This window comes from Sardina pilchardus, chromosome 4, assembly GCF_963854185.1.
Source record: "Sardina pilchardus chromosome 4, fSarPil1.1, whole genome shotgun sequence".
In the NCBI taxonomy this organism is placed as follows: Eukaryota; Metazoa; Chordata; class Actinopteri; order Clupeiformes; family Clupeidae; genus Sardina; species Sardina pilchardus.
The window spans coordinates 1,434,786-1,460,206 of NC_084997.1; the positions used below are offsets into that span (position 1 = coordinate 1,434,786).

General features: G+C 39.4%; 1 protein-coding gene across 4 annotated transcripts in view; it reads left to right on the forward strand.

Annotated features, from left to right (window-relative positions):
* The window catches only part of LOC134078065 (LIM domain only protein 7-like), a 65,522-nt gene extending 41,398 nt beyond the window's left edge, over window positions 1–24,124 (forward strand). For all 4 annotated transcript variants that reach the window (XM_062533707.1, XM_062533709.1, XM_062533708.1 and 1 more), the window contains 3 exons: window positions 15,067–15,175; window positions 15,285–15,387; window positions 21,512–24,124. In XM_062533707.1, the coding sequence (XP_062389691.1) occupies window positions 15,067–15,175; window positions 15,285–15,387; window positions 21,512–21,534 (235 nt within the window). In that variant the 3' untranslated portion in view covers window positions 21,535–24,124. The remainder of the gene's footprint in view (window positions 1–15,066; window positions 15,176–15,284; window positions 15,388–21,511) is intronic.
* Window positions 24,125–25,421: the final 1,297 nt, after the last annotated feature.

The window sequence follows — 25,421 nt, forward strand, 5'->3', positions numbered from 1 at the left end:
GCCCGAACCGGCCCGAGCCCGTGCACGTTGTGTCCGAGCCCGGCCCGACATATTAACTGTAATTATGAGCCCGAGCCCGATTTAAACCCGACACTTTTTTAAATGCGTGAGCCTTATAACTGACGTTCTCAACTACAAAATCTGAATTAGGCCTATCTTAATGAATAATGAAACAAGGACTAAGCATGTAAACTTCGTTGTTTGTTTATTCTGAAATGGATCACAAATGGATCCGAATGAAGAAACGCAAATGTCAAAACGAAACGCCAACGCAAATGTTGTCACTGTCCACGACTTGTTCGAAACTCTTCCATACGTCCGACTTTCCTCCAGACTTGCTCAAAGTTAATTCTCCTGATTTAATTTTCTTCTTTATATCGTCCATCTCCATGTTGCGCTTAAGCTAGGCCGCACAATGTTCTACAGCAGAGCAGCAGTGTGATGCGTGCCAGTGGAGGAGACCGTGCGCATAATGCATTTTGTAACTTGCAACTTTGTACACATTTTGTTACTTTAGCCTACTTTGCTAAAAAACATATTTAATATTTCGGATAATGGCATAGTCTCCCCACCCAGTTAGGCTAATAAAGAAATTATATATTTTTTTTAAAAAACACAAATGCTTGATCAAAGGCCCGACCCGGCCCGGCCCGAGGATAGTGGCAGGAAATATCGGCCCGACCCGGCCCGCGGGTCGGGTCGGGCTCGGGTCGGGCTCGGGTCGGGCTCGGGCTCGGGCAGAGAATCTAACCTCTAATGCACATACACACATACACACATATACAGACATGAAAACACAGAAACGCACCCACACACACAGGCTATAGTACAGTGGGTACGGGTTGAGAATGCACCTTCTCCCGCGGGACTCCCGAAGAGATCCCGCAGGCCGTCAAGCCGATTTTTTTCGAGGCTAAGGCAATGTACCCAAACAACCACCAGGTGGCAGAAAGTTTCATCCCGCATTTCAACGGCATTTAATGATGAAGACCGCATATCCGTCAATAGTCGACTCCTTAATCTCATTTAATCATTAAAATGAAGGTGATGACTGGCGAAATTATTCAAACGACGTTTCAATAAACCATTGTTGAAATGAATGAAAATGGTTATAGAAAATCGCCTACAGCCTAACGCCGACACAGCTGATTCTTTGATTGATTCTAAGCTGTTTTGATGTAGGGGATGGGTAAACTGGCGCGCTACAAACATGCAATATTAATCAAATGTAATATTAGTAGGACTAGCCTACTTAGACACTTTAGTCATAGGCAACATTGCCATGTTAATTTGGGCTAGAAGTGCTTGCTTGTGGTGGCGCTCCTGTCCGCTGCTTCTCCCGAATTGTGTGGCAAATTTGTCAACAATCAGCTTAAATGTCAAATCATATTTATTTCTCTTTGTCGTCATGGTTTTGGGGGAAACGCGGAGAAACGAGATGGTCAGTCCTCGTATTTTTTCTTCGCGTTTCGTTATAAGAAATATATAAGTAAAAGTTAAAGTCTTCTTCCGTATTGAACAGATACGGGACGCTCTTTGTTCCGTATTTTAAGGAACTACTCAATGCACACACACTACAATGAAAAACACACAAAGAAAACACTAAACATATAGCCTACAACCTAATGACACTTTAATGCAGTGTTTCTCAAACTATGGCCCGCGAAACGTGGAGACTGCTGCTGGTCCGCGAGACATGGAGTGAAATTAGGTCCGGTGCTTCATCTGATAATTTGCTGCGCAATTGACCAAGCAACCGCGGACCGACAGAAAAAGAAAGCAAACGTTGCTGCTATCGGGAGGAAATGCTTGCTAATTTGATGTGTTTAAACATAGAGCCATACAATTAGGTGTGTCTGTTATTATGATAATTTTCGAGCATAACTGCTTGTCCATAGCTCAGTGACAGGTGTTAATAGCCTTGCCATAAGCACTGCTGTGGAATGCAGGTGCAGGGCTTTTGAATGGGGTGAGAGGACAAATCCTAAGAATGTATTGTTTTTACAAAGTGCCATTATCATTGCCATATTCTCTTAAATCATAGGCTATATATTTGAAAATGAGTTGATTAAAGGTTTCTAATGGTGTTTCTATAATATGATAAAAGCAGAGATTGAGATGTGTGTTTGGAACAGTTTTTCAAATCCCCCGGGGGGTATTTAGACTCCAGGGTGTTAAGCACTCATTCACAACTGTCCCATCGCTAAATGCTCTCTTGTGTTGCGTGATCACACAAGTATACCCAGAGACGGTTTATAAAGCGAGACAAGTCATATGAGGGTCAATTCCGGTTACCCTGTGACGTAGTGCCACTCCCATTTAGGAGGCAAACGGGAGGCAAACGGGATAAATAAACCTTATCTCAGATTATGACCATTCCCTTAGCCCTACATTCAGCAATGCAAGTAACAAACCCATATTCTACAAGGCACACGTCTTTCTAACATTCCCACATTGAAATCGTATTTTCCAGCGTGATAAATACATAATAACTTTGTTCACGACCTGTCCCTCCTGACCTGACCTGTCTCCGCTAATTGCGCGGGCCACCTGTTATCAACGGCACACTGCTTCTGCTGCTTCTACACTGGTCTAAACCGATTACTCGTCACTGATCACGCCCAGATAGGAGGCGGAAGTGGGATGGCGGGCACCATTTCATTCCATTGAAAACCCCGTTTATGATTCATCTTCCTAACTATACGATCTTTGGTATACCTGTCGTAGTGTGCTTTTAATTTGATAGGCCTAATTATTATCTCCGCCAAGGAGGTTGTTCTCATCGGGGCTCAGTGTGAAAGGAACAGGTCAACCCCTTATTTGGCAAGGCTATCATTAGGCTTACTATGCATGGCTGTAGGCAGCTGTGAGGCCACTGAGATCTGGACCTCATCGGTTTTGAGAGCTGGAAATACATGTGTTTGCTAAATATCGGTATATTGTTGTGCATGTTGCGTTCGCGACTCGGGGAAGTGAAAGCAGTTCTGTATAGACATTGCAAGTTTTCGTGGTGATCATCGGCGCAGCTGTAGCTGATTGTGAAAGCCGATTGGAAATACATAAGTTTAGAGCGAACGTTTCAACTATGTTTGCCATGGTAGACAAAAACACTCAAATAAAACAATAGCCTAAAAAATAACTGTAGTGCGTAATGGACACGGCTCTATATCCTAAATAATTTTCGAGGTTCGCCATTTGGTAATATGACCTATCCTTACTGACAATAATTTTTTGGGCACGAATGAATGGGTTTGCCCTTAGTTTAAATGGAGGCCGGGGAGAGCGCGCGGCAGCTATTGTTATGTATGGAGCTGGCTTCACAAAGTTTTGTGCGTTTTATATATATATATATAGAGAGAGAGAGAGAGAGAGATTCATGCATGCTGCATTACCGTGACCCTTAGCCTATACCTTGTGGATGTTTTTTTTCTCATTGGAATACAGCAGGACAGGATGCCTTTTATCTATCAAATGCAAAAGCTGAGATTGTTGGAAGGACTAGGCTACTCAACAAACTTGTTTATCGTTTCTGGGAGATCTCGTTATCGTTTTGGATTGTCGGATTTTATACTTATTGTATATATAGGATGAACAAAGTCTATGGATTTGCTATATTAAATTCAGTAGCCTAATAATTAGGCTATGTGCCACGTCCGATTTCGCAAGTGGTGTAGTAGGCTACATTTAAAAATCGACAGCCGTCTGTGAGATCCATTTCATGAAGAGCAATTGTCCTGGGCGATCATTCCCCCTCCCCCACACTCGTCTAACCAGTTCACTACATTATAGACTACCTATATGCGGCACTGAGGACGACTGCCTCCCTCCCCTCTTCTCTCTCGACACTTGAGCCCGACACTATGTCAATGTAAAAATGTGTGTGAGTGTGCGCTGAACCACGAATTCACATATTAACTTTTCTTTTCAGCAGACATCGCAAACATAAAAGAAATCGCAAAACAGAAAATCTTTCATTTTTTTAATAAAACGATGCCTATTGTCTTGATGGGTTCCGGAGAGGTTCGTGGAGTGGGTTTTGAACCACGGTCGCTGGCGTACGATACATATGCCTCAACTAGTTGCGCCACAGCTCAATCTAATCACTGTCATGCTTAGCCTTGCCAACAAACATACGGGATTCAGTCAGTCGAGTTTATTTATTCGCGGCATGCACTTGAAACGCTGATCAAAAGTTCTGACATGTTAAACTGACGTTAGTTATTAATTCACCACATGATAAAATGCTGTCATATAGCTTGACGCCCAGCAGCCTATGGTAGTCTATGCCTATCTCTGAATCAACATGAACATGCATACGATACATAAGTTGCTAGAAACTTATTTTTGCGGAGCTAGGCCTGCTAGTCGATGGTTACAATGAATCACTGAACTCACTGCCCTATCGCATATCTGACCATCCATTGTTACAATGTTACAAAATGCGCGATCTTCTCCATGCATGTAGCCTACGTTTATAAGTAAAGTGACAAGCATAGGCATGTATTAAGATTACTGTTAAATACATTTTATTTGTCAAAAGTGGTGGGGACAAAATCTGTGATAACAAGTGCTGGGTACATGTAGGCTACCCAGCGTCGCCGGTTAAAATGAACATGACTCCGTTTTAAAATAGCCTATACACATTTCTAAGTATTCCTAGCATGTAAATGTAGCCAAAATGTCCATCTTGTCCATCTCTTTCGTCTTCGCCTTGACATTGACAATAATAGCCTATTCACTAACTAACGTCAGTTTAACATGTCAGAACTTTTGATCGGCGTTTCAAGTCCATGGCGCGAATAAAGCATGACGGTGTTAACAATCGAGCTGTGGCGGGTTTGGTTGGAGCATGTGCAAGGTGCGCCAGCGATCGGAGTTCGAAACCCACTTGAAGAACCTCTCTGGAACTCATCAAGAGAATAGTTGTCGTTTTATTAAAAATCGTGAGATTTTCTGTTTCTGTTCTGTTTTCTGTTTTTCTGTTTTTTTATGTTTGCGATGTCTGCTAAAAAGAAAAGTTAATAGCTTATGTGAATTTGTGGTTCAGCGCACACTCACGCACATTTTTACATCGACATAGTGTCGGACTCAAGTGTCTGTCGAGAGAGAAGAGGGAGAGGCAGTCGTCCTCAGTGCCACATAGGCTATAGGTAGGCTATAATGTAGTGAACTGGTTAGACGAGTGTGGGGGAGGGGGCATGATCGCACAAGACAATTGCTCTTCATGAAACCTGCAGCAGGCCCATTCAAAAGCCCATCCACCTCATTTGCATTTGAAAGAGCCAATCACTAAAGTGACACATTTAGTCTGGAAAAAGTAGCAGGCTAGCCTACTTTATGAGTTTTTTTGACCCCTCTAATAAATTGCCTATAGGCCTACTACGATATGGAGGAAGGGCTGCCTAACTGTTCATTTGTACTGTACAGTTTTTTCATAAGATAAAATGTTTACGCTATTTAAGTTTAGGATTTGGTAGACAAGACAACCTCGGAAAAGTTCTTCAGATAAACATTTTTTTATTGAATTAAAGGAAAGAAAATGTATGTATGGGGTTTCGGGGCTTGCGAAGGCATTCGTTGATCTTATCGATGCAGTCCTTGCGGCCACTTCTCCCCATCGTAGGAAACTTTCTGTTTAGTGTTGACAACACAAAGGCCTTCACGTTGTGTGGCAGTGCTTGCTTGCCCTTCGATCCATCCCAGTTGGTGGTTTTGCACCTGTCCCTGAGTTATAGTCTATATGAGTAAGCGCTTATGCTCTAACCGCATAATAAAAGAAGCACCTGCATTCCACAGCAGTGCTTATGGCAAGGCTATTAACACCTGTCACTGAGCTATGGACAAGCAGTTATGCTCGAAAATTATCATAATAACAGACACACCTAATTGTATGGCTCTATGTTTAAACACTCTGTATGGCTCTATGTTTAAATTAGCAAGCATTTCCTCCCGATAGCAGCAACGTTTGCTTTCTTTTTCTGTCGGTCCGCGGTTGCTTGGTCAATTGCGCAGCAAATTATCAGATCACCGGACCTAATTTCACTCCATGTCTCGCGGACCAGCAGCAGTCTCCACGTTTCGCGGCCCATAGTTTGAGAAACGCTGCATTAAAGTGTCATTTGGTTGTAGGCTATATGTTTAGCGATTTCTTTGTGTGTTTTTGAGTATTGAGTAGTTCCTTAAAATACGGAACAAAGAGCGTCCCGTAGCCTATCTGTTCAATACGGAAGAAGACTAACTATTACCTATATATTTCTTATAACGAAACGCGAAGAAAAAATACGAGGACTGACCGTCTCGTTTCTCCGCGTTTCCCCCAATACCATGGCGACAAAGAGAAATAAATATGATTTGACATTTAAGCTGATTGCTGACAAATTTGCCACACAATTCGGGAGAAGCAGCGGACAGGAGCGCCACCACAAGCAAGCACTTCTAGCCCAAATTAACATGGCAACGTTGCCTATGACTAAAGTGTCTAAGTAGGCTAGTCCTACTAATATTACATTTGATTGGTAGCATGTTTGTAGCGCGCCAGTTTACCCATCCCCTACATCAAAACAGCTTAGAATCAATCAAAGAATCAGCTGTGTCGGCGTTAGGCTGTAGGCGATTTTCTATAACCATTTTCATTCATTTCAACAATGGTTCATTGAAACGTCGTTTGAATAATTTCGCCAGTCATCACCTTCATTGTAATGATTAAATGAGATTAAGGAGTCGACTATTGACGGATATGCGGTCTTCATCATTTGGAAATGCGGGATGAAACTTTCTGCCACCTGGTGGTTGTTTGGGTACATTGCCTTTGCCTCGAAAAAAATCGGCTTGACGGCCTGCGGGATCTCTTCCGGAGTTCCGCGGGAGAAGGTGCATTCTCAACCCGTACCCACTGTATGTGCTGGTGCGTGTGTGTATTTATGTGTGTGTGTGTTCCTGCATGTTTGTTGCACCCAGAGCAACCATTCTCTTTTAAAACATATACATGTATATTTGGAAACTAGTTGATTAAAGGTTTCTAATGGTGTCACTTATATGTTTCTAGGACAAAAACTAGTAGAGATTGAGATGTTTGGAACTGTTTTTCAAATCCCCAGGGGGTTAAATACCACCATCTACAGGCCGATGGGTATACAGTCCTGAATGTACACATAAATCCATTTATTTTACAGCCCCCCATGGATGAAATTCCACAGAACTTGGCATACTCCCAGAGGGTGTCAGGTTAATCATACACATGAAATTTGGTGCAGTTCATAACATCTCATCTGAAGATAGGGGCAATTAAAGCAATATTACATTGCATTTTCAATTTTTACCATAGGGGTGCAAATCACAAATGACTGAATGGTTATAAGCTAAGTTGATGCGAGCTCTTGAGACCAACATACCATAAACATTTTGTCATCCTCTGTGCCACGGTTCAGGTAGTTATGTAGGAAAATTGTTGGGCTTCAGGCGGGGGCAGCGCAGGGGTGGAGTGACCCCCAGGGACGAAACGAATTTTTTCCGCAGAAGCCTACTGGGGCTACATGCCCACCAAGTTTCATGTGCCCCGGTGTTACGGTGTCCCGGGAATCGTTGACGGAAAATTCAGAATTGATGACGGAATAAAATAAAATAAAAAATAAAAACTTTGACAACAACTATATGACCGCTTCGCTAGCTACGCTGATGATTTCAATGATTTCAAAAGAAAGCACTAGGTTAGTGTATTTGTACTGAAAACAATACCAACTAGAGTAGCAGAGAGCATGGCTACCTCCACCTGCATCGTTCTTCCTAGGTTGTCATACATTTGAACCTAAACTATTCAGATCGCCACCACGTGGCCATACCATGCCATTACACCATGAAGATAAATACATAAACACCTCTGGAATCCCGACAGAATTACGGATCAGTCCCAAAATGTAATTGTTTCTTCCTTGGGTCTAGGGCTGGGCGATATGGACCAAAAGTCATATCCCGATATATTTAGGCTGAATATCGATATACGATATATATCCCGATATTTTTCCCGCAAAGTAGCTGCTAGAACAAAGCACCCTTAAAATTTTATTTAAGGCCCCCTTAACATAAGATCAGTCACACAAACACCTCTAAGTATTCTCCATTTCTCCTTAACATTTTCCCTCATGTATTTGAGTTTTCTCCTTATTATCTTAAGAAATCCCTCAAACCGTTGCACAAATGTCCAGCAGCCTAAAGGAAAACCCATATTATTATCTGAGTCAATGCTGATAAATGTAGTTAATTAACCACTTTTAACAATTGAAAATAAATAAATATTCTGCTAATATTACTCTTCAATCAAATAGGCCTATCAAAAGTTATGTCGTTTATTTAGGCCTAGTGGTAACATAGCTTGCTCAAGTCGTCCTAACTGATAGCCTACCATTATGAGCTTTGGTTTGGTTCACCAGGCAACATGTAACAAAAATGTTTTGGTGCACAAATGGTCTTGCTCTTTGGATGACAGCCAGAGGATAATATCTAACTAGCTAGCTATAGTAGTTAAATTCATGTCTCAGGATTTACTTGATGAATGGATAAATGTCACCGAAAATTATCACGGTAAGATTATAGATCATTAAGCTTCAGGCTATTGTGTTTGGTGGATTGCTTTCTAATTGCATAACTTATTAGCAAGCTAGTTAGTTGCATATGTTGAACGTACCTGTTGAGTTATTTATCGCTAACATTAGCTACTGATAGGTCCATTAGATGTACAGCATAACATCGTGAAATTAACGTCACTGTTCTAAGGTGCGCCGTGTTTGGCTGCGTCACCCGTCAAACTGGTCAAAGTTTATAATCAGATTTGTCGTGTTATTCGCTATACCATTTTATAGACAATATGTGCTCATATCTTGATATTATTTTGGACAGTCAGTCCCGCATTTCACCCTCAGAAAAGCATGCACATATTAGCAAAACGAACAATCTCCGTGGGAACTGGAATTTGTCGTGCCAGAAAATCCCTTTCAATGCAAATGAAAATCTAAATAACTTAACGAATTTCCTTACCTAAGGATACCATTCAAGACATTTTGTGCAACACCCTTAAATAAATTCCTCACATAAGCCTTATGGTTGATAGCCTACTTAAGGGACACAACTTAGGTGCTGTGTGCAACCCCGCTCTGTGTCAGAAAGAGGAGGGGCGGGCGCGGGGAGCAGCGCATAGAGCTCCGGCCAGCGGCTTGCCTGGAGCAATCAAAGCGCAAATTTGAACTATATCGGTATATACGATATGGTCTAATTCCATATCACATTTTAAAAAATATCGATATATCTAAAATATCGATATATCGCCCAGCCCTACTTGGGTCATGTCCGACCTTCCCTGAAAATCTTATCGAAATCCATCCATTACTTTTTGAGTTATCTTGCTAACAGACAGACAGACAAACAAAACAAACAAACAGACAAACGCCGAATGGTCCCCGATGAAAACATATACCTCCTTGGTGGAGGTAAACTAGTTTATTTACCTTGATATAAAATGAAAACACTTGGTTAGATTTTATTAGACAAGCAGTTTTTGCAGTGTAGGGGTGGATGGCACTTTTAAAAACATAGAAAGCACAATTGAAGTTTTGTTTTTCTAACATCAAAACTCAAACTGATTTTATTTGTGTTGGCATTGCAGCAGTGACGTGCAATGAGGTCAATGGCAGGCGAGACACCGGACAGAGAGAAAATAGAGATGCAACTAGGGATGTAACGATTACTGGTGTGACGGTAAACCATGATAAAAATGTTGACGATAACAATTACCGCGTTCATTTCTAATATCATTATTATCACGGTTGATACTACAGTGTGGTAACCGTGTGTTTAATTCCTCCCAGCTTCATCCGAGCCTGTTTTTGACACAAGCTGGTAGGCTACTATGAAACAAAACTTTACCTTACTAATTCTGTTGTCTAACTGATGGATTTAACCACGATTCAGAAAAGGCTACACCTGCTTTTAAAGGGCGCAACATTTTCACCCCAAAATGTGCGCTGTAGGCCTATCATGTAGGCTACTCTGCGTCTTTTTATGTAGGCCTACACGTACACATTAAATCTATTCCACTAACGTTATAAGGAGAATGCTGTGAAGTTTTATGTTGAGAGCTGGGTGTCACTCATTGAATATAACAGATACCAAACTCCAAATCATAAGTTAAGCTATAAGCAGCCAATTTAACATTTCCAACCAAGGAAAAAGTGAGCACAATACACGGTAACCTGCCTACAGTAGGCTATGGAATTTAGTTCATTTAAGCCTACTGTTGTGTTTAATTCAATTTCCGAAAAAAGCCACACAGCCCATTGGCAAACTTTTACATCTTGCGAAAGTTCCATCTAGGTAACTATCCCATTAGCTCACGCGTCATGTCTATCATTAATGTAGCCTAGCCTAGAGCTCACCAAAATCATAGAAGTTAACATTGCAAGACACTTATCTTTTATATGATCCCAGCAATATTTTCTTTGACTTGTTAATTTTTTTGAACATTCATTTTATTCAATGAAAACGGATATCCTTGAACTATGCGTGACTACTTTCCTAAAACCGAATGAACCCGGTTAATATAATTACTTCACGTATCTCTTAAAGTGACAGGCACTCAATTAGACCTACACAACACCCCTGTAATGTCATTAAAGACAAGTGTAATAGTTTGAAAATCAATATGAAGTATTCAAATTACTGAATAGTTTTAGCTATAAGTAATTATGCAGATCCTAAAATATTATAAACTATTAGCAAAATATATAAAGTTTATGAATTCAAAATATGCAATAGAAACAAGACAAGCCATTTTCTGTGTGTGTGGAGGGTTGAGCAGAGACGAGGATTGCCACTGCTGTGAATGATCGGTATCCTGAAGAAGGCAGTAAGGGTTTGCCTATATTTTTAATGTAATAAACACTGTCACACTTTTTTGAAACTATTTCAGCTTGTGTAGGCCTACACCTATCAGTGTTTTCTTATTGTACACACAATTTTTTAAAATACCGCGATAACACCGAAAACCGTGATAATGTTGGTCACTATAACCGTGGGGTTAAATTTTCATACCGTTACGTCCCTAGATGCAACATAAAAATCAATCTCCGCCTAAAGAAAACCAGTTTTTTGAAGTGAATATCAGCTTGGAAACATAACATAGTAGCCTACAAGTTTAAAGCTTGCAGTGCGAGAGTGCAATGCTGCTCAAGTTATAATTACAGTGCATGAAAATGCACTGTACTGTTCTTCCTAGGCTTCTTCTTCTTCTTCTTCTTCTTCTTATTCCGCTGACCAAATTCATTTTTTCTATTCAGCTTGAACCGTTTAACCTAGAAACTTCATTCAAACGTTGCAACGTAGGTCTTCAATAGGGGCATGCTGCTATGTATTTTTCAACTTTGTAACTTTTATACTTTTTAAACTATAAATTAAAAACTATTAAACATTTCCCCATAGACTTAACATTGGCCTCTATGACATCACAGTCGGATCGTTAAGCAATTAGAATCTTATGCCAGGTGGCCAGCCCCACCTGCAGCAGCTCTCTCTCTCTCTCTCAGGCTTTAAGCATACAATCTCTCTGTGAAGACCACATATCCTGTTAACTGTTTCCTCTTTCCACAACAGTTTCAAAATAAAAGTCCTCACTGCAATAATACACTATTAAATCATTGAACCATTGAAACTACTCAACTATTTAACTGTTCAACCATTCCAACTGTCAGTTATCATCAACTATGCCTCCAGTCAACTACATGAGACCTCCATGTACCTAGCAACCAACATAGCAACCATTAAAATTAAGCGTTTATGACCGTTTCCATAGCAACCAACATGATTTTACTACAGTAACTTCTTTATTCCCGATAGTGGCAGCCATGGATACCCTATCAACAAATGTTTCAAAATAGAAGTCCTCAGTAGCAAGTTAGCTAGTTAGCATGGTTAGCATAGTTAACATTGTTAGCATAGTTAGCATTTTTAGTATAGCTGCTAGAAAAGATTAGCTAAGTCAGCTAATCAACCTAGTTAGCATGGCTAGCATAGTTAGCATTGTTAGCATAGTTAGCATTTTTAGCATAGCTGCTAAAAATGATTAGCTAAGTTAGCTAATCAACCTAGTTAGCATTGTTAACATAGTTAGCATTGTTATCATAGTTAGCATTGTTACCATAAATGTTAGAAATGATTAGCTAAGTTAGCTAATCAACCTGGTTTGCATAGTTAGCATTGTTAGCATTTTTAGCATAACTGATAGAAATCATTAGCTAGGTTAGCTAATCAACCTGGTTAACATTGTTAACATAGTTAACATTGTTAGCATTGTTAGCATTTTTACCATAACTGTTAGAAATCATTAGCTAAGTAAACCAATCAACCTGGTTATCATGGTTAACATAGATAACATTTTAACATACCTTTTAGAAATCATTAGTTAAGTTACAACTGGAATGTTTAAGCTTTAAACTGTCTACCTTCACACATCAACTGTCTTTAAACTATGCAACCACCATGATTACCCTAGCTACACCTTAGTAACCATATCTACATTATCTATCTATATATTTTTGCATTTTCATGCACTGGTAATTCCTTGGAATTGCATTTCTAGTTCAAGGTAGAATTCTCAATAGTGGCCTTTGGTTCTATTTACAGTGCATGCAAATGCACTGTTCTGTTCTTCCTGGGCTGCTTCTTCTTATTAGAGTGCATGGAAATGCACTCTACTGTTCTTCTGTTTCTTCTTATTATTACAGTGCATCAAAATGCACTGTACTGTTCTTCCTAGGCTTCTTATTACTCCGCTTACCAAATTCATTTTTTCTATTCAGCTTGAACCGTTTAACCTAGAAACTTCATTCAAACGTTGCAACGTAAGTCTTCAATACGGGAATGCTGCTATGTATTTTTCAACTTTGTAACTTTTATACTTTTTAAACTATAAATTAAAAACTATTAAAAATGTCCCCATAGACTTATTGGCCTCTATGACATCACAATCGGGTCGTTAAGCAATTAGAATCTTATGCCAGGTGGCCAGCCCCAGAGCCATATAAAGAGAGAGTTGCGACAACCCGGATACAGAAAATTCGGTTTGTGACGTGGCTCGTGTAACTTCAAGTAGTTCAAATCATATTCAAATAGTTCCCGGAAGCGATTTTGACTGTTCGTTAGAATCATAAAATAACCGTCTTTTACTGTCGGTTAACAAGTGTTCGATCCTAACTTCCGGGAACTATTGCTGAGAAAATATGGAACATTAGCGTCAATGGAGTTGTCGCAACTCTCTCTTTATATGGCTCTGGCCAGCCCCACATGCAGCAGCCCTCTCTCTCTCAGGCTTTAAGCATACAATCTCTCTGTGAAGACTACATATCCTGTTAAACTCTATCCTCTTTCCACAACTGTTTCAAAATAAAAGTCCCCACTGCAATAATACACTATTAAATCATTTAATCATTGAAACTACTCAACTATTTAACTGTTCAACCATTCCAACTGTCAGTTATCATCAACTATGCCTCCAGTCAACTATATGAAACCTCCATGTACCTAGCAACCAACATAGCAACCATTAAAATTACGCGTTTATGACAGTTTCCATAGCAACCAACATGATTTTACTACAGTAACTTCTTTATTCCTGATAGTGGCAGCCATGGATACCCTAGCAACAAATGTTTCAAAATAAATGTCCTCACTAGCAAGTTAGCTAGTTAGCATGGTTAGCATAGTTAACGCAAGCACCTGCTAATCCGTTCACTATCAAAACGCTACGTTCACTAATACAGGCTAAAGGGCCATGCCATTAAAGGAGGGGCCGCTCATCTATCCCCCTACATTTCTGTAATAGACTTGACCTAGCAAACGTATTTGCGATTCCCAGGAGGCTTTGCTGTTCTATTTTGAATTTATTTGTGACCAAAAGAGTTAAGAAACACTTTAATAATATATGAACAATTAAATCAAGACACCCAAAGGCTACATACCAATGCACTAATGAGAGAGAACTGAGATGAATAGGCCTGTAATTATATAAGGTAACCATGACTAAGGTATATATCGCAACTGAATGGTTTATATAGTGGTTGGCTTCCTCACGTTGAAAATTGAACTTTGGGTGACTTCTTAGGGGACTGAAGTTCGACCAACAAACTCTTATGATAGTAAAAAAAATGCAGGGCTACTAGCGGCCGCTCAGGCCCGTCATGGGCCAAATGAAATGCAACGTAGGCCGGCCGGCCTGGCGGGAAATGTCCCGAATCTCCCGATTACCACTCCGCCCCTGATATGGACCACTCCTCATAGGACCCTTACAATAAAGTTGGTTAATCCGAATTAATATATAGTAATATAGGCCTAATAGCCATCAGCGTTGGGCCCGGCCCCTTATAATAAAGTTGGTTAAGCTTAATATATATTAGTAATATATAACAATCAGTATGGGGGACCCACAGTTTGATAGACATTTTAGTAGCAATTTATAAATATTAACAAATGGTTAGGTAATGACTAGTTTGCTGTTTATTATGGCACCTTATTATAGTGTTACTCTTTACAGATAGTGGAGATTGATTGTGAAGAGTGACTAATCAGCCAATTATCACTATTCACCAACAAACCTTGTAGTCTGTCTAAGGAGAGGGTAGATTTAGCGTAGATGTAGCGTATCTTTAGCGTATCTAAATAATTTATCGAACACCTTCAGTGAAGCAGTATGAGCTATCTCAAGTCTCCTGTTCTTCTATTATCATTTTTACATGTACGTGTCAGACATAATGGCAGTGTTAAAATTGTGAGATTTACAGTAATTTAAAACAACCAGATTTGTTACTTATGCACACATTACGAGAACAACTGGCTTTTATGCAGAAGTGTCTTCTAATTGTTAGGCTATACATGATTTCATGCTACAAAAGTTTTCATCATGATTCAGCTGTAAGAGTAATTTTTCCCAAAGGTTGTGTCTGCACCTTACCAGATATTAACGGGTAAATACTAGTCATTAGCCAGGTTTTTTTCTCCTCATCAACACTCTTCTTATTTGTGACATAGGTCAGTCAGTGGCAAGAAAATCTGTTCATTCTGTCAGAACCCCCTTGGCAAAGGAGCAGCCATGATCATAGAGTCACTGGCGCTGTGTTATCATTTGACTTGTTTCAAGGTGAGAGGTCAGACTGCTTTGAACACATTTTCACATTCATATATCTCTGAGATGTTTTGCTATTCACCACTGATGCTCCACTGACCATCACTCCCCTTTTTCATTACAGTGCAACAATTGCCAGTTTGAACTTGGTGGATCAGAAGCTGGGACTGAGGTCAGAATAAAGAATGGACAGCTCTACTGTAGCTCATGCTATGTGCAACTAAAAGGTAAGCCTCTTGTTGATTATTTGAGAACATCTTTAACAAGATGGCTTGCATCCCTCTTACTGTTCTTACACACACACACACACACACACAGACACATATATATATACTGTATGTATGTGTGTGTATATACTGTACATAATAGGGGTGTGCACGGATGATCACTTAGTCGGTTATGCTAGAAGTATACTCGACGCGCCTGACCTGTCCATAGACCTAAAAGAAATGGACAAACAGACTCCGTTGTTCTCAATGGGAGGGGGCTGAAACAAAAATCCGTTTACTTTCCATCGAACTGCGCAGACTCGTACTCATTTTGTGACGTTAGCCATCCTGTACATTGCTGTAACTCGTCTGATAGACCGGATTTCCGAACAACTGTCAATCCATTATTAACGTTTGTTTTTAATATTATTATTATGTTTACTTGCCTCTAGGTAATGCTTTACCCTATCAAACAGTAGGCTAACGTAGGCTACACGCTTTTTCCCTGATCTTGCGAATGACTTTCAGTCATGGTTTTCGTGCAGGCTGGACTGAGCTTCTTATCCAAACATTACGGGGAATCTCCTGTCGAACGTTAGCTTCCCTCCAACCGACATGCTAACTATACTTCATTACGGGAAACCAACGTTATATATGGGGAAGTAGTGAATTAGTTTTGCCTTCGATACCCTATATAGAATACACAGAAGCTATAAGGGCGACACAGGGCACATGTTACATGAAGTTATGGGATCGCAAAAAAATCTGCAATCTATGGCCGTCCATGGGAGTTAGCAGACTGTTGATCACCAGCTCATTTCGTGTCTCTACTTCCGGGAATATGCCTGTCCCCTTGGACCTGTCGCGCGACAATGTGACGCAAAATTTACGTAATTTCCTGTGTCGTGCGCCAGATTTGAGCCTTGCGCCGACGTGTCTTGCACGGAAGACTTGAAGTCAACGGCGCGCGCCAACCTTGGCTTGCACGACAACTAGGAAGAGATTGAAGCCAAGCTCACGGAGCCAGTGTCCTTCTACAGTCATCAACCACATAAACCACATTCAGCCATTATCATATAGCCTATCCCACATCTTAAATAGCCTAATCCCATTCATTTTTAAAACGACTGTAGTCATGAAGTTTGAGTGCGAGTGTGACGAGTGACACTTGCCTGTGCTTTTCATTGAAAGCATCCTGTCAGAAAATGTCTAATAAGATATCCTGCTCATGAAAGAAAATGTCAGGTGAAAGGGAACATTGGATCAATGATGTCAGACTGTGCCAAAACTTACCGATGAAGGTAATTTATTAACAACATAAGGTACAGATGGTACGGGTTGAGAATGCTCCTTTCTTTCCCGCACATCGGGACTCCCGAAGCATCGGGACTTTGTAATTAAAACTGCAACCGCAGGGGGGCAACATAGACCGCCCTAATAATATGAAGGTTCGGCTCATGGAAAAACCTGAGGACGCCGCGCTGGTGACAAGCGGAGAAAAGAGACATGACGCTCGGCATGTTAGATTGCAGTTGCAGAGTTTTCGAATGTTTTACAGCCTACCTAACAGCTCTCTCACTCGACGTAGCCTATAACTTAGTCAGTCCAGCAGAGATGCCAGAGCAACGTTTTGGTCAATGGAGAGGGAGAGAAATGCTCCGCATATCCGTCTCATTTAATCATTAAAATGAAAGTGATGACTGGCGAAATTAATCAAACGACGTTTCAATAAACCATTGTTGAAATGAATGAAAATGGTTTTAGAAAATCGCCTATAGGCCTATCAGAAGGAAATAGCCTTCAATTCAACCTGAAATACTCGAAAGGCAACCTTAGATTAATTCATGAATTCATTACGGTTACAAGACCGCATTTCCATGAATAGGCTATTATTGTCAATGTCAAGGCGAAGACGAAAGAGATGGACAAGATGGACATGTTGGCTACATTTACATGCTAGGAATACTTAGAAATGTGTATAGGCCAGGGCTGTACACTGCGAGCACCTCGTCGCAAATGCGAGGAAATATATATTAGTACTAATTGAAAATATGAAATGGGAGCACAGGTGCGAGTACTGAATTCAACCCTTTTATTCGCATTTTGCTCCTAAAAATCCACACCAAGTGGATCAAAGGCTAGTACAATTTTCACGCATCATACAAATTTCATAGTTGACAACTCTAACGCTCCTGGCTGGAAACTCACGCTTTCAGCATCAACCTCGCTGTCTCTCACACACGCAAGAAATGTCACTCCAAAACGGTCCGTTTCTTTTTCTTCAATCTGTTCGTTATCAGTTGGTGACTTTGTAGCGATTAGCCTACCGTTGAAACGGCAAACCATGATAAGAATGTTGACTATACAGCCTACAATTACCGTGTTCATTTCAAATATTGTTATCACGGTTGATAAACACGGTGTGGAAACCGTGTTAGCTTCACCCCAGCCTGCATTTGACATAGGCCTGGTTGACTTCTATGAGAGAAATCCGACTGATTCTATTGTCTAAATTATGGATTTAACCACGATTTGGTGTAGGCTACACCTGCTTTAAAAAGGCGGAACATTTTCATTGGAAATGTGCGCATCATATAGCCACTCTGCGTCTTTGTATGGAGGTTACATTCACATTAATTCCATTCCACTAACGTTATCAGGAGAATACCGTAACGTTTTATTTTGAGCTCTGGTTGTCACTCATTGGATATAACAGATATAGCCTACCAAACTCCAAGACGAGTCATGGTAGAGTAAGTTAAGCACCCAGCCAATTAAACATGACCAAGGAAAAAGTGACAACTCACGATGCCATGCCATGGTAGGCTACCTAAATCATAGAAGTTAACGTTACTGGACAGTGGACACTCATCTTTTCTATTACACCAGAAATATTTGTCTTTACCTTTGTTCGTTTTTTGAACATTTATTTAATGAAAACATGATGTATCCTTGAACTATGCTTGACTCTTTTCCTAAAACCGAATGAAACCTAATTATGTTCACGTACATCTTAAAGTGACAGGCACTCAATTAGACCTACACACCACCCCTGTAATATCATTACAGTGTAATCAATATGAAGTATTCAGTTTACTAAATATTTTAAGCTATAAGTAATTATGCAGATCCTAAAATGCTATAAATTGATAACAAAATGTATACAAATTCTGAATTCAAAATATGAAATAGAAACAAGACAAGCCATTTGCTGTGTGTGTAGGGTTTGAGCAGAGACTATGATTGCCACTGCTGTGAATGATCTGTATCCTGCTTAAGGCAAGAAGGTTTTCAAGGAAATTTCATAGTGCTCCTAAAATTTTTTCTGTGCTCCTAAACTTTTTCATTTAGGAGCACCTGTGTTCCTAGTGAAAAAGCTTAGCGTACAGCCCTGGTATAGGCTATTTTAAAACGGAGGCATGTTCATTTTAGCCGGCGACGCTGGGTAGCCTACATGTACCCAGCACTTGTTATCACAGATTTTGTCCCCACCACTTTTGACGACTGAAAATAAAATGTATTTTCATTTTGATGTCTATAAACGATGTGCTTCTGACCATCCGTTTTTGATCGCCAAAAGAGGGACCATAATCCTCAAAAGGGAAATTCCATTTTAAAACATTGCGTTACATTCATGAAGTCCACTCTATCTAAAACATCCCTACTGAAAAAAATAGCAAGAAACCAATTTATGTTGGTAGCTGGTTTTAGCTGTTTTTTGCTGGTTTTCCTCCACCTATTGATGGTCTTTGCTGGTATAACTGGTTAGGCCACCATGTGGACATGCTGGCGTGACCATCTAAGGAAGCTGGTCATGCTGTTGTGACCAGCCTGTCGTGTGGGATACAGCTGGTGTGAGATGGTCATGCGGGTGACCAGCCTACCAAGCTTGACATTGTAGGTGTAAGATGGCCATGCTGGTTTGCTAGAATGACCAACATAAGCTGGCATGACCAGTAAAAACCAGCAATGTTTTACTTATTAATTTAGACTGGCAAACTCAAGAAAGCTTAGGAATCAGGTTTTATTCTTACAAGCAGAGAGGGTAACATTAGCTTTAGCGCTAGTCTGAGGAGGCCATGGGCCCTTGGATTGAACCAAAGACCCATGGCCTGCAGCATGTCTTCCTTCTACAAAAGTCAATCTCTCCTTTTTCTTCTTCTTCTAATTCATCACATTTATAAACTTTTGAACAAAGGGGACAGGGCGCCAAAAACAAGGCAAGGTCATTGGTTCACTTAGATGGCTTCAGTCACACCTAGTCACACCTCCTCACTCTGATTAGGCTTACATGTGGAGGGATATCATATATGTCACTTACAGAATATTCCAAACATTCTTACACTAGAATCATTACAATCCTTACACCAAGACTATCATACCAGACATGAATACATTTACATTTCATGACATAGATATATTACATCAAGGTAGAATCCTTTGTCTTAGGGCAAGTTGGTCTAACATTTCAAAGGAATGTTGGCAATTAGCATTTCACAGGGGGGAAGGGAAAGTTACAACAACATTGTGTGTTGTTCTGGCTTGAAAAGAAAGGGCTCCTTGGTTGGGGCTCAGAATAGTATAAAACTCAAAATAATACTCATAAATTATTACCATCAGTTCCTAGACGCTAGCGGGAGTGGATGGGATTTTCTTTTAGAAAAAATATATCTCGGCCCAGGATGGGAAGTTGGGAACTTAGTTAAATGCCTTCAATATGCTATGCATTTAGGTCTGCTCTATTGCTTCTAGTGGTCATACTTTATTTTTTAGGATCAGTTTAATTGTTTTGAGTTTGTTTGTAATATGGTGATAACGAACTACAGTAGCTACAGTAGCATTTGAGGTCACCAGTTTGGGCACTTCATCTCCAACTGATCAAAACGGCAATTTGCTTAAAGGGATATTACGCCATTTTTGGAAATACGCTCATTTTCCACCTCCCCTCAAGCAAAACAATCGATATTTACCTTGTTCCCGTTCATCCAGCCATTCTGTGAGTCTGGCGATACAACTTTTAGCTTCAGCCTAGCATAGATCATTGAATCGGATTAGACCATTATCTTCTCGCCTGCTAGCTTCATGTTTAAAAGTGACTAAGATTTCTGATAATTTTCCCATTTAAAACGTGTCTCCTCTCAAGTTAGAAAGTGCAATAAGACCAACTGAAAATGAAACCTGGCGTTTTTCTAGGCTGATTTGACATGGAACTACACTCTCATCTGGCGTAATAATCAAGGCAACTTGCAGGCGCAGTGATATCGTACGCAGCATCTGAAAATAGTCCCCATAGACAACAAGCAGTAGTAGTGCCAGTAGTTTGCACTTGTAGTTGTAGTCCATTTATGAAATGAAACGAGCAATTACGTTTTTTTTTAAAAAATAAGGCGAAATAGGGTCTGATATTTTCACAGTTAGTAGATTATTACAGTATGCAGACTGAAAAATATTTTTGGTGGATAAGATCGCTGTTATAGCTGCGTAGTATTTATTTGAAAAGTCGGTCTATGGGACTTAACATTGGAGCTGCTCTTCGCAACCGCTTGGGGCGCTGGTTTTCACTTTCCCTCCCTATACAACGTTCCCCGTGACGTCATATTGTCGCACGACAACGACGCCTTTAGCCGTTCAAGACATGCTAGTGGAATATGACTATCCCTTGGATTCTAAAATGCACAGGATGGAAGGAAATGGGCTCCCATAGCATGACATGGCGTGGCATGTAGCATAGAAGTCTTGTTATTATTGTTGAAGCACTAGCACGTCATTGTTAAGTAAGTTAGAACTTTTAAGTGGATCTGAGACATTTCCCATTTTTCATTGCTGTGTTGTATTTGAGTAGCCAACACAACAGAGAAATGAGCAGAAATTAGAAGGGAGACCACTGAATTCACAGACTAATGAAGGAAAGGCTTTGCACTGCATTGCTAGAGAAACTGTACGTCGTTGCACCATAGCAAAAAGGTGCTATCCACCTTATGTTCTAATCTAATGCACTCTCAAAGGAGCAGTGGTATCGGTGTGAATAACCGAATTCAGTTATTCAAATATTTGAAATGTAATAATGCCATCATTGTTTCCTGGTAACTGATGAGACTGTCTGCATTATTCTTTTACAATGGTCATTCTGGATCCCCTATAGCTGGTCATCCCACTGCCATGTGATGTTCTTCGCGGAATGCTGTTTCAGGAGGAACCAGTTCAAGAAAAAAACCCATATGAACCCTGGCTTTAACTTTATTGATTTTATAGTTGATAATGGTCATTGGGCCAAATGGTGGTACAACAACAATGTGATGCTTTTGGATGTTGGATGTTGATCAGCTTCAGGAAATGTAATACCGTTATATTAGCCTTCAAGGGATTTGTTATCATTTTGACTTCCATCCAACTCATTCTTAAGCACATTCATGCAATTTGTCTACAAAAAACAAATTTCAAATATTTCCAGTCAGGAGTTCAATGGTAACTAGATAGTGTCAGATAGATTTCAATGGGCTGGATTCTTTTGATAATTTGATTTATGTTGCCTTACTTTTGCAATTTAACGTTTTCTGAATGAGAGTGAGGTGTATGAAAGTGTTAAAGTTGCTTGTACATAATATAGGATGGGCGCATGCACCTGCAGACATTGTTTCAGTGCAGCACAATGTCTGCCAGTTGTATTGCCTGTTGTTATCACTAACATTTATTATTTCTCTGTTTTGACTTTAAAAAAATGCATAACCCTAGAAATAAGAGGGTCTATAATAATGTTTGCTTTAATATGAGATGAATATGAGGGTTAATTACTGTGTTGTGACTGGTGTGGTCTTCTAAAGCAAGTTGATCCTCCATTCACATTCAGTACAGCATTATGAATTCAACCAAGTGCACTCATACATATCTTTTTGGGTAACACCTTATAATAACTACACACAATTCATCATCTATTTGGCATTTGTAAACTATTAGTTAATGGTTTGTTCATCATTAGTAATTCATTGTTCATGCATAATTTATCATCAATTAAGCATTTGTTCACAAAGTTATGATTGGTTTGTTCATAGTGAATAAGCCTATTTCTAACATATGTATAAATTGTTGCTAATACTATATCATGCAATAATATTTTGTTAAGGAAGTACTATTATCATTATTTAACAGTTGTTATTATGCACTAATGATTAGTAAGGATGTGAATACATATTTTATAAATCACTTCCTAATGCTATAATTCATGATTAACTCAGGAGTTAGAAGTGGTTAGTTAATGATATTTTGTGGCCTCATCTAAAGTGAGGACTTTTTATGCCTTGCTACACATTTGCAAATGAGTTGTAAATGCTACATTCACATTTAATAATTAAGCTGCCAATTTTATCTAGAGTGACATACACATGTCAATTAAACACAAACCACAGAAGCTGGGAATCAAACCCCCAACTGAACAGGCTACAGAGTGATAGCCCTGCTCCTTAACCGCTACACTACCTCTGCTATTATTCTGAAATAGATGAGATCTACTTTTAGCTGTTTTAAGAGAACTACTTTCCTGTTATGCATATGACTACATTTGATGTAGCACTAAGCAGCACATTGATACAATAGTTAGAGAGTGATAGTATGCAAGTAATTGTCTGACGTATACTGAAGTGAAGTTAACCTAATAAGGACATTGTCACTTTACTCTGGTGTTTATTGATTGTTTGTTGTGAAGTGAAGAACACAACATCTGCTCAGTTAAAAACACATAAAACTATGCAAGAGTGTCTTCTACTACACACTGTTAAGCATGTTATTAAATGCTGTGGGTTTTTTTTTAAAGCATAATTCCTAAATTAACTCTCATCTGTAAATGATGCATATACACAATTTGTTTTTAGTAAACACGCGCAGTAGTGTATAGTGGATAAGGCACTGGGCTAGCATGCTGTAAGCCCAGGAGTTGGGGGTTCAATCCCCAGATGCTACCATTGTGGCCTTGCTCTTTAATTTCATTGATAGTGTAAGTCTCTTTGGATGAAAGTGTCTGCTAAATGAATAAATGCTACTGCAACCTTTATAACTCATTTGTAAATGTGTAGCAAGGCATATACAGTCCTCACTTTAGATGAGCTCTCAAATATCATTAACTAACCACTAACCACTCCTGAGTTAATCATGAATTACAGTATGAGAATTAACATACATAACAAGGAGTAATACTTTACAAATGATTATCAAAGCATTTATTAAACGTTTGTAACTGGTTGAATGATTTCATTTATAAATGGTTGTTTCATTATTTATAAGGTATAAACAAACATTTGTTCTATTTACTATGAACAAACCATTCATAGCTATGTGAACAAATGCTTTACTGATGATGCATTATGCATGAACAATAAATTACTAATGATGAACAAACCATAAACTAATAAGTAACAAATGCTTAATAAATGATAAATTGTGTGTAGTTATTATAAAGAGTTATTTGTATTCTCCTACAGAGGTAAAGGAGTATGGAATCATTTAGCTAGTTGACAACGAATCAGTTTTCTCTCTAGAGCCTTTAAAACTACTTTGGGAACCAGTGACATTTATGAAATTGACCATTGTTTTTATTTCAGAGCCATTCGATTTAATTTTACTTTCATTTGCACTCTGTCAAACAACAGACATACTTTGGGAGATGGGAAATAGGCTTTAAGCAATCTTAACCCTATGAGTTGGAATATTGTCAGATGTAAAGATCAAAAGATGTTCGTTGTTCGATGAAAATGTGTTCATCATTAAAAAAAAAGAAGAAAACCTCTGTGGTGTCACTTTATTTGTTAAGATAAACAAGAGTGAACCATGAAGGAACCAAGGTTACATATTGATGTAAGAATATATGTAAGTTGAAAGTGCACAGTGTTTCAGTGTTTCAAGTCTGATGTGGATGTCCGCTAAATTATACACTTTTATGCAACAGTATTCCTACCTTGTATGGGGTAACCTAGCAGTAAACCATCTCAACACATACATGTGTCTAAATTTGAAATATTGATTAGACTTGCATAATATCACATAAGCATCTGAGTGAGTTTAGTCCTGAAAAGGTGCATGCGGAGATTGGGCCCATTATAAGAATTTATGGCAGGCTTGGAATCCTTCGGGATCCAGGGATTACTTTCCCAGGCACATCTTTCAAATTTGGACTGCAATGCACCATTTTCATGCAGTGAGACAGAAAAAGTAATCCTAAATGGAGAGCCACATCTCTGACTCCTATGAGCATTACCCAATATGGTTATTATGGTCATGCTTATGATATTTAGCAGACACTTTTGTCCAAAGTGACATACAGATAACAAAAATACATAAACAATTTAAAAGATGGTAATAGGCTACTACAAGAATTTCAGCAATAAACAATAATGCCTATTCAATAATGAAAATAACTACTGTAAATTGTATTCAATTCAATCACTTTGTTTATCTCCGAAGGGCAATTTATTCATGGTCTTTGTAACATTTAGCTCCAAAAAGGAGCTATCACACCACTCCACAAACTCACTGAGGACAGGCCCTTGGTCTTGGACAGAACCAGACAACAGGGAAAGGAGAACATTCTCAAAGGAGAACTAGATTCACAGCAAACTTCACTAGATGACGATCAGCATGGCGGCTTCTACAGTCACCTGTGTACAAGATGAAAAGCAGTGGTGAGAGGACACAACCCTGGTGTGAGCCAGTGGACGTGTATCTGATGACCGAGAACCTCTTGTTGACCAGCACCTTCTGTGTTCTTTGGGTGAGAAAGTCTGTGATCCACAGAATTGGCTGATGATCCAAGTTGCAACAATTCATACAATGCATCATACAATGCATGTGCTATGTGTATATAATTATTCTCATATTTTTGTGTCAGAATAACAGTTGGTATGATGCAAGCTGAGTAGTGCAGTAGTTTTAAGTAGTGTCCTCTTAAAATTATTTTTGAGTAAAATACACATTGTTATACTGTTGACAAAGAAGGGAAAGTTATTACTGTCAAGGTATTACAGAATGCCTGTGTCATATTACATAACATTACATTACATTTGGCT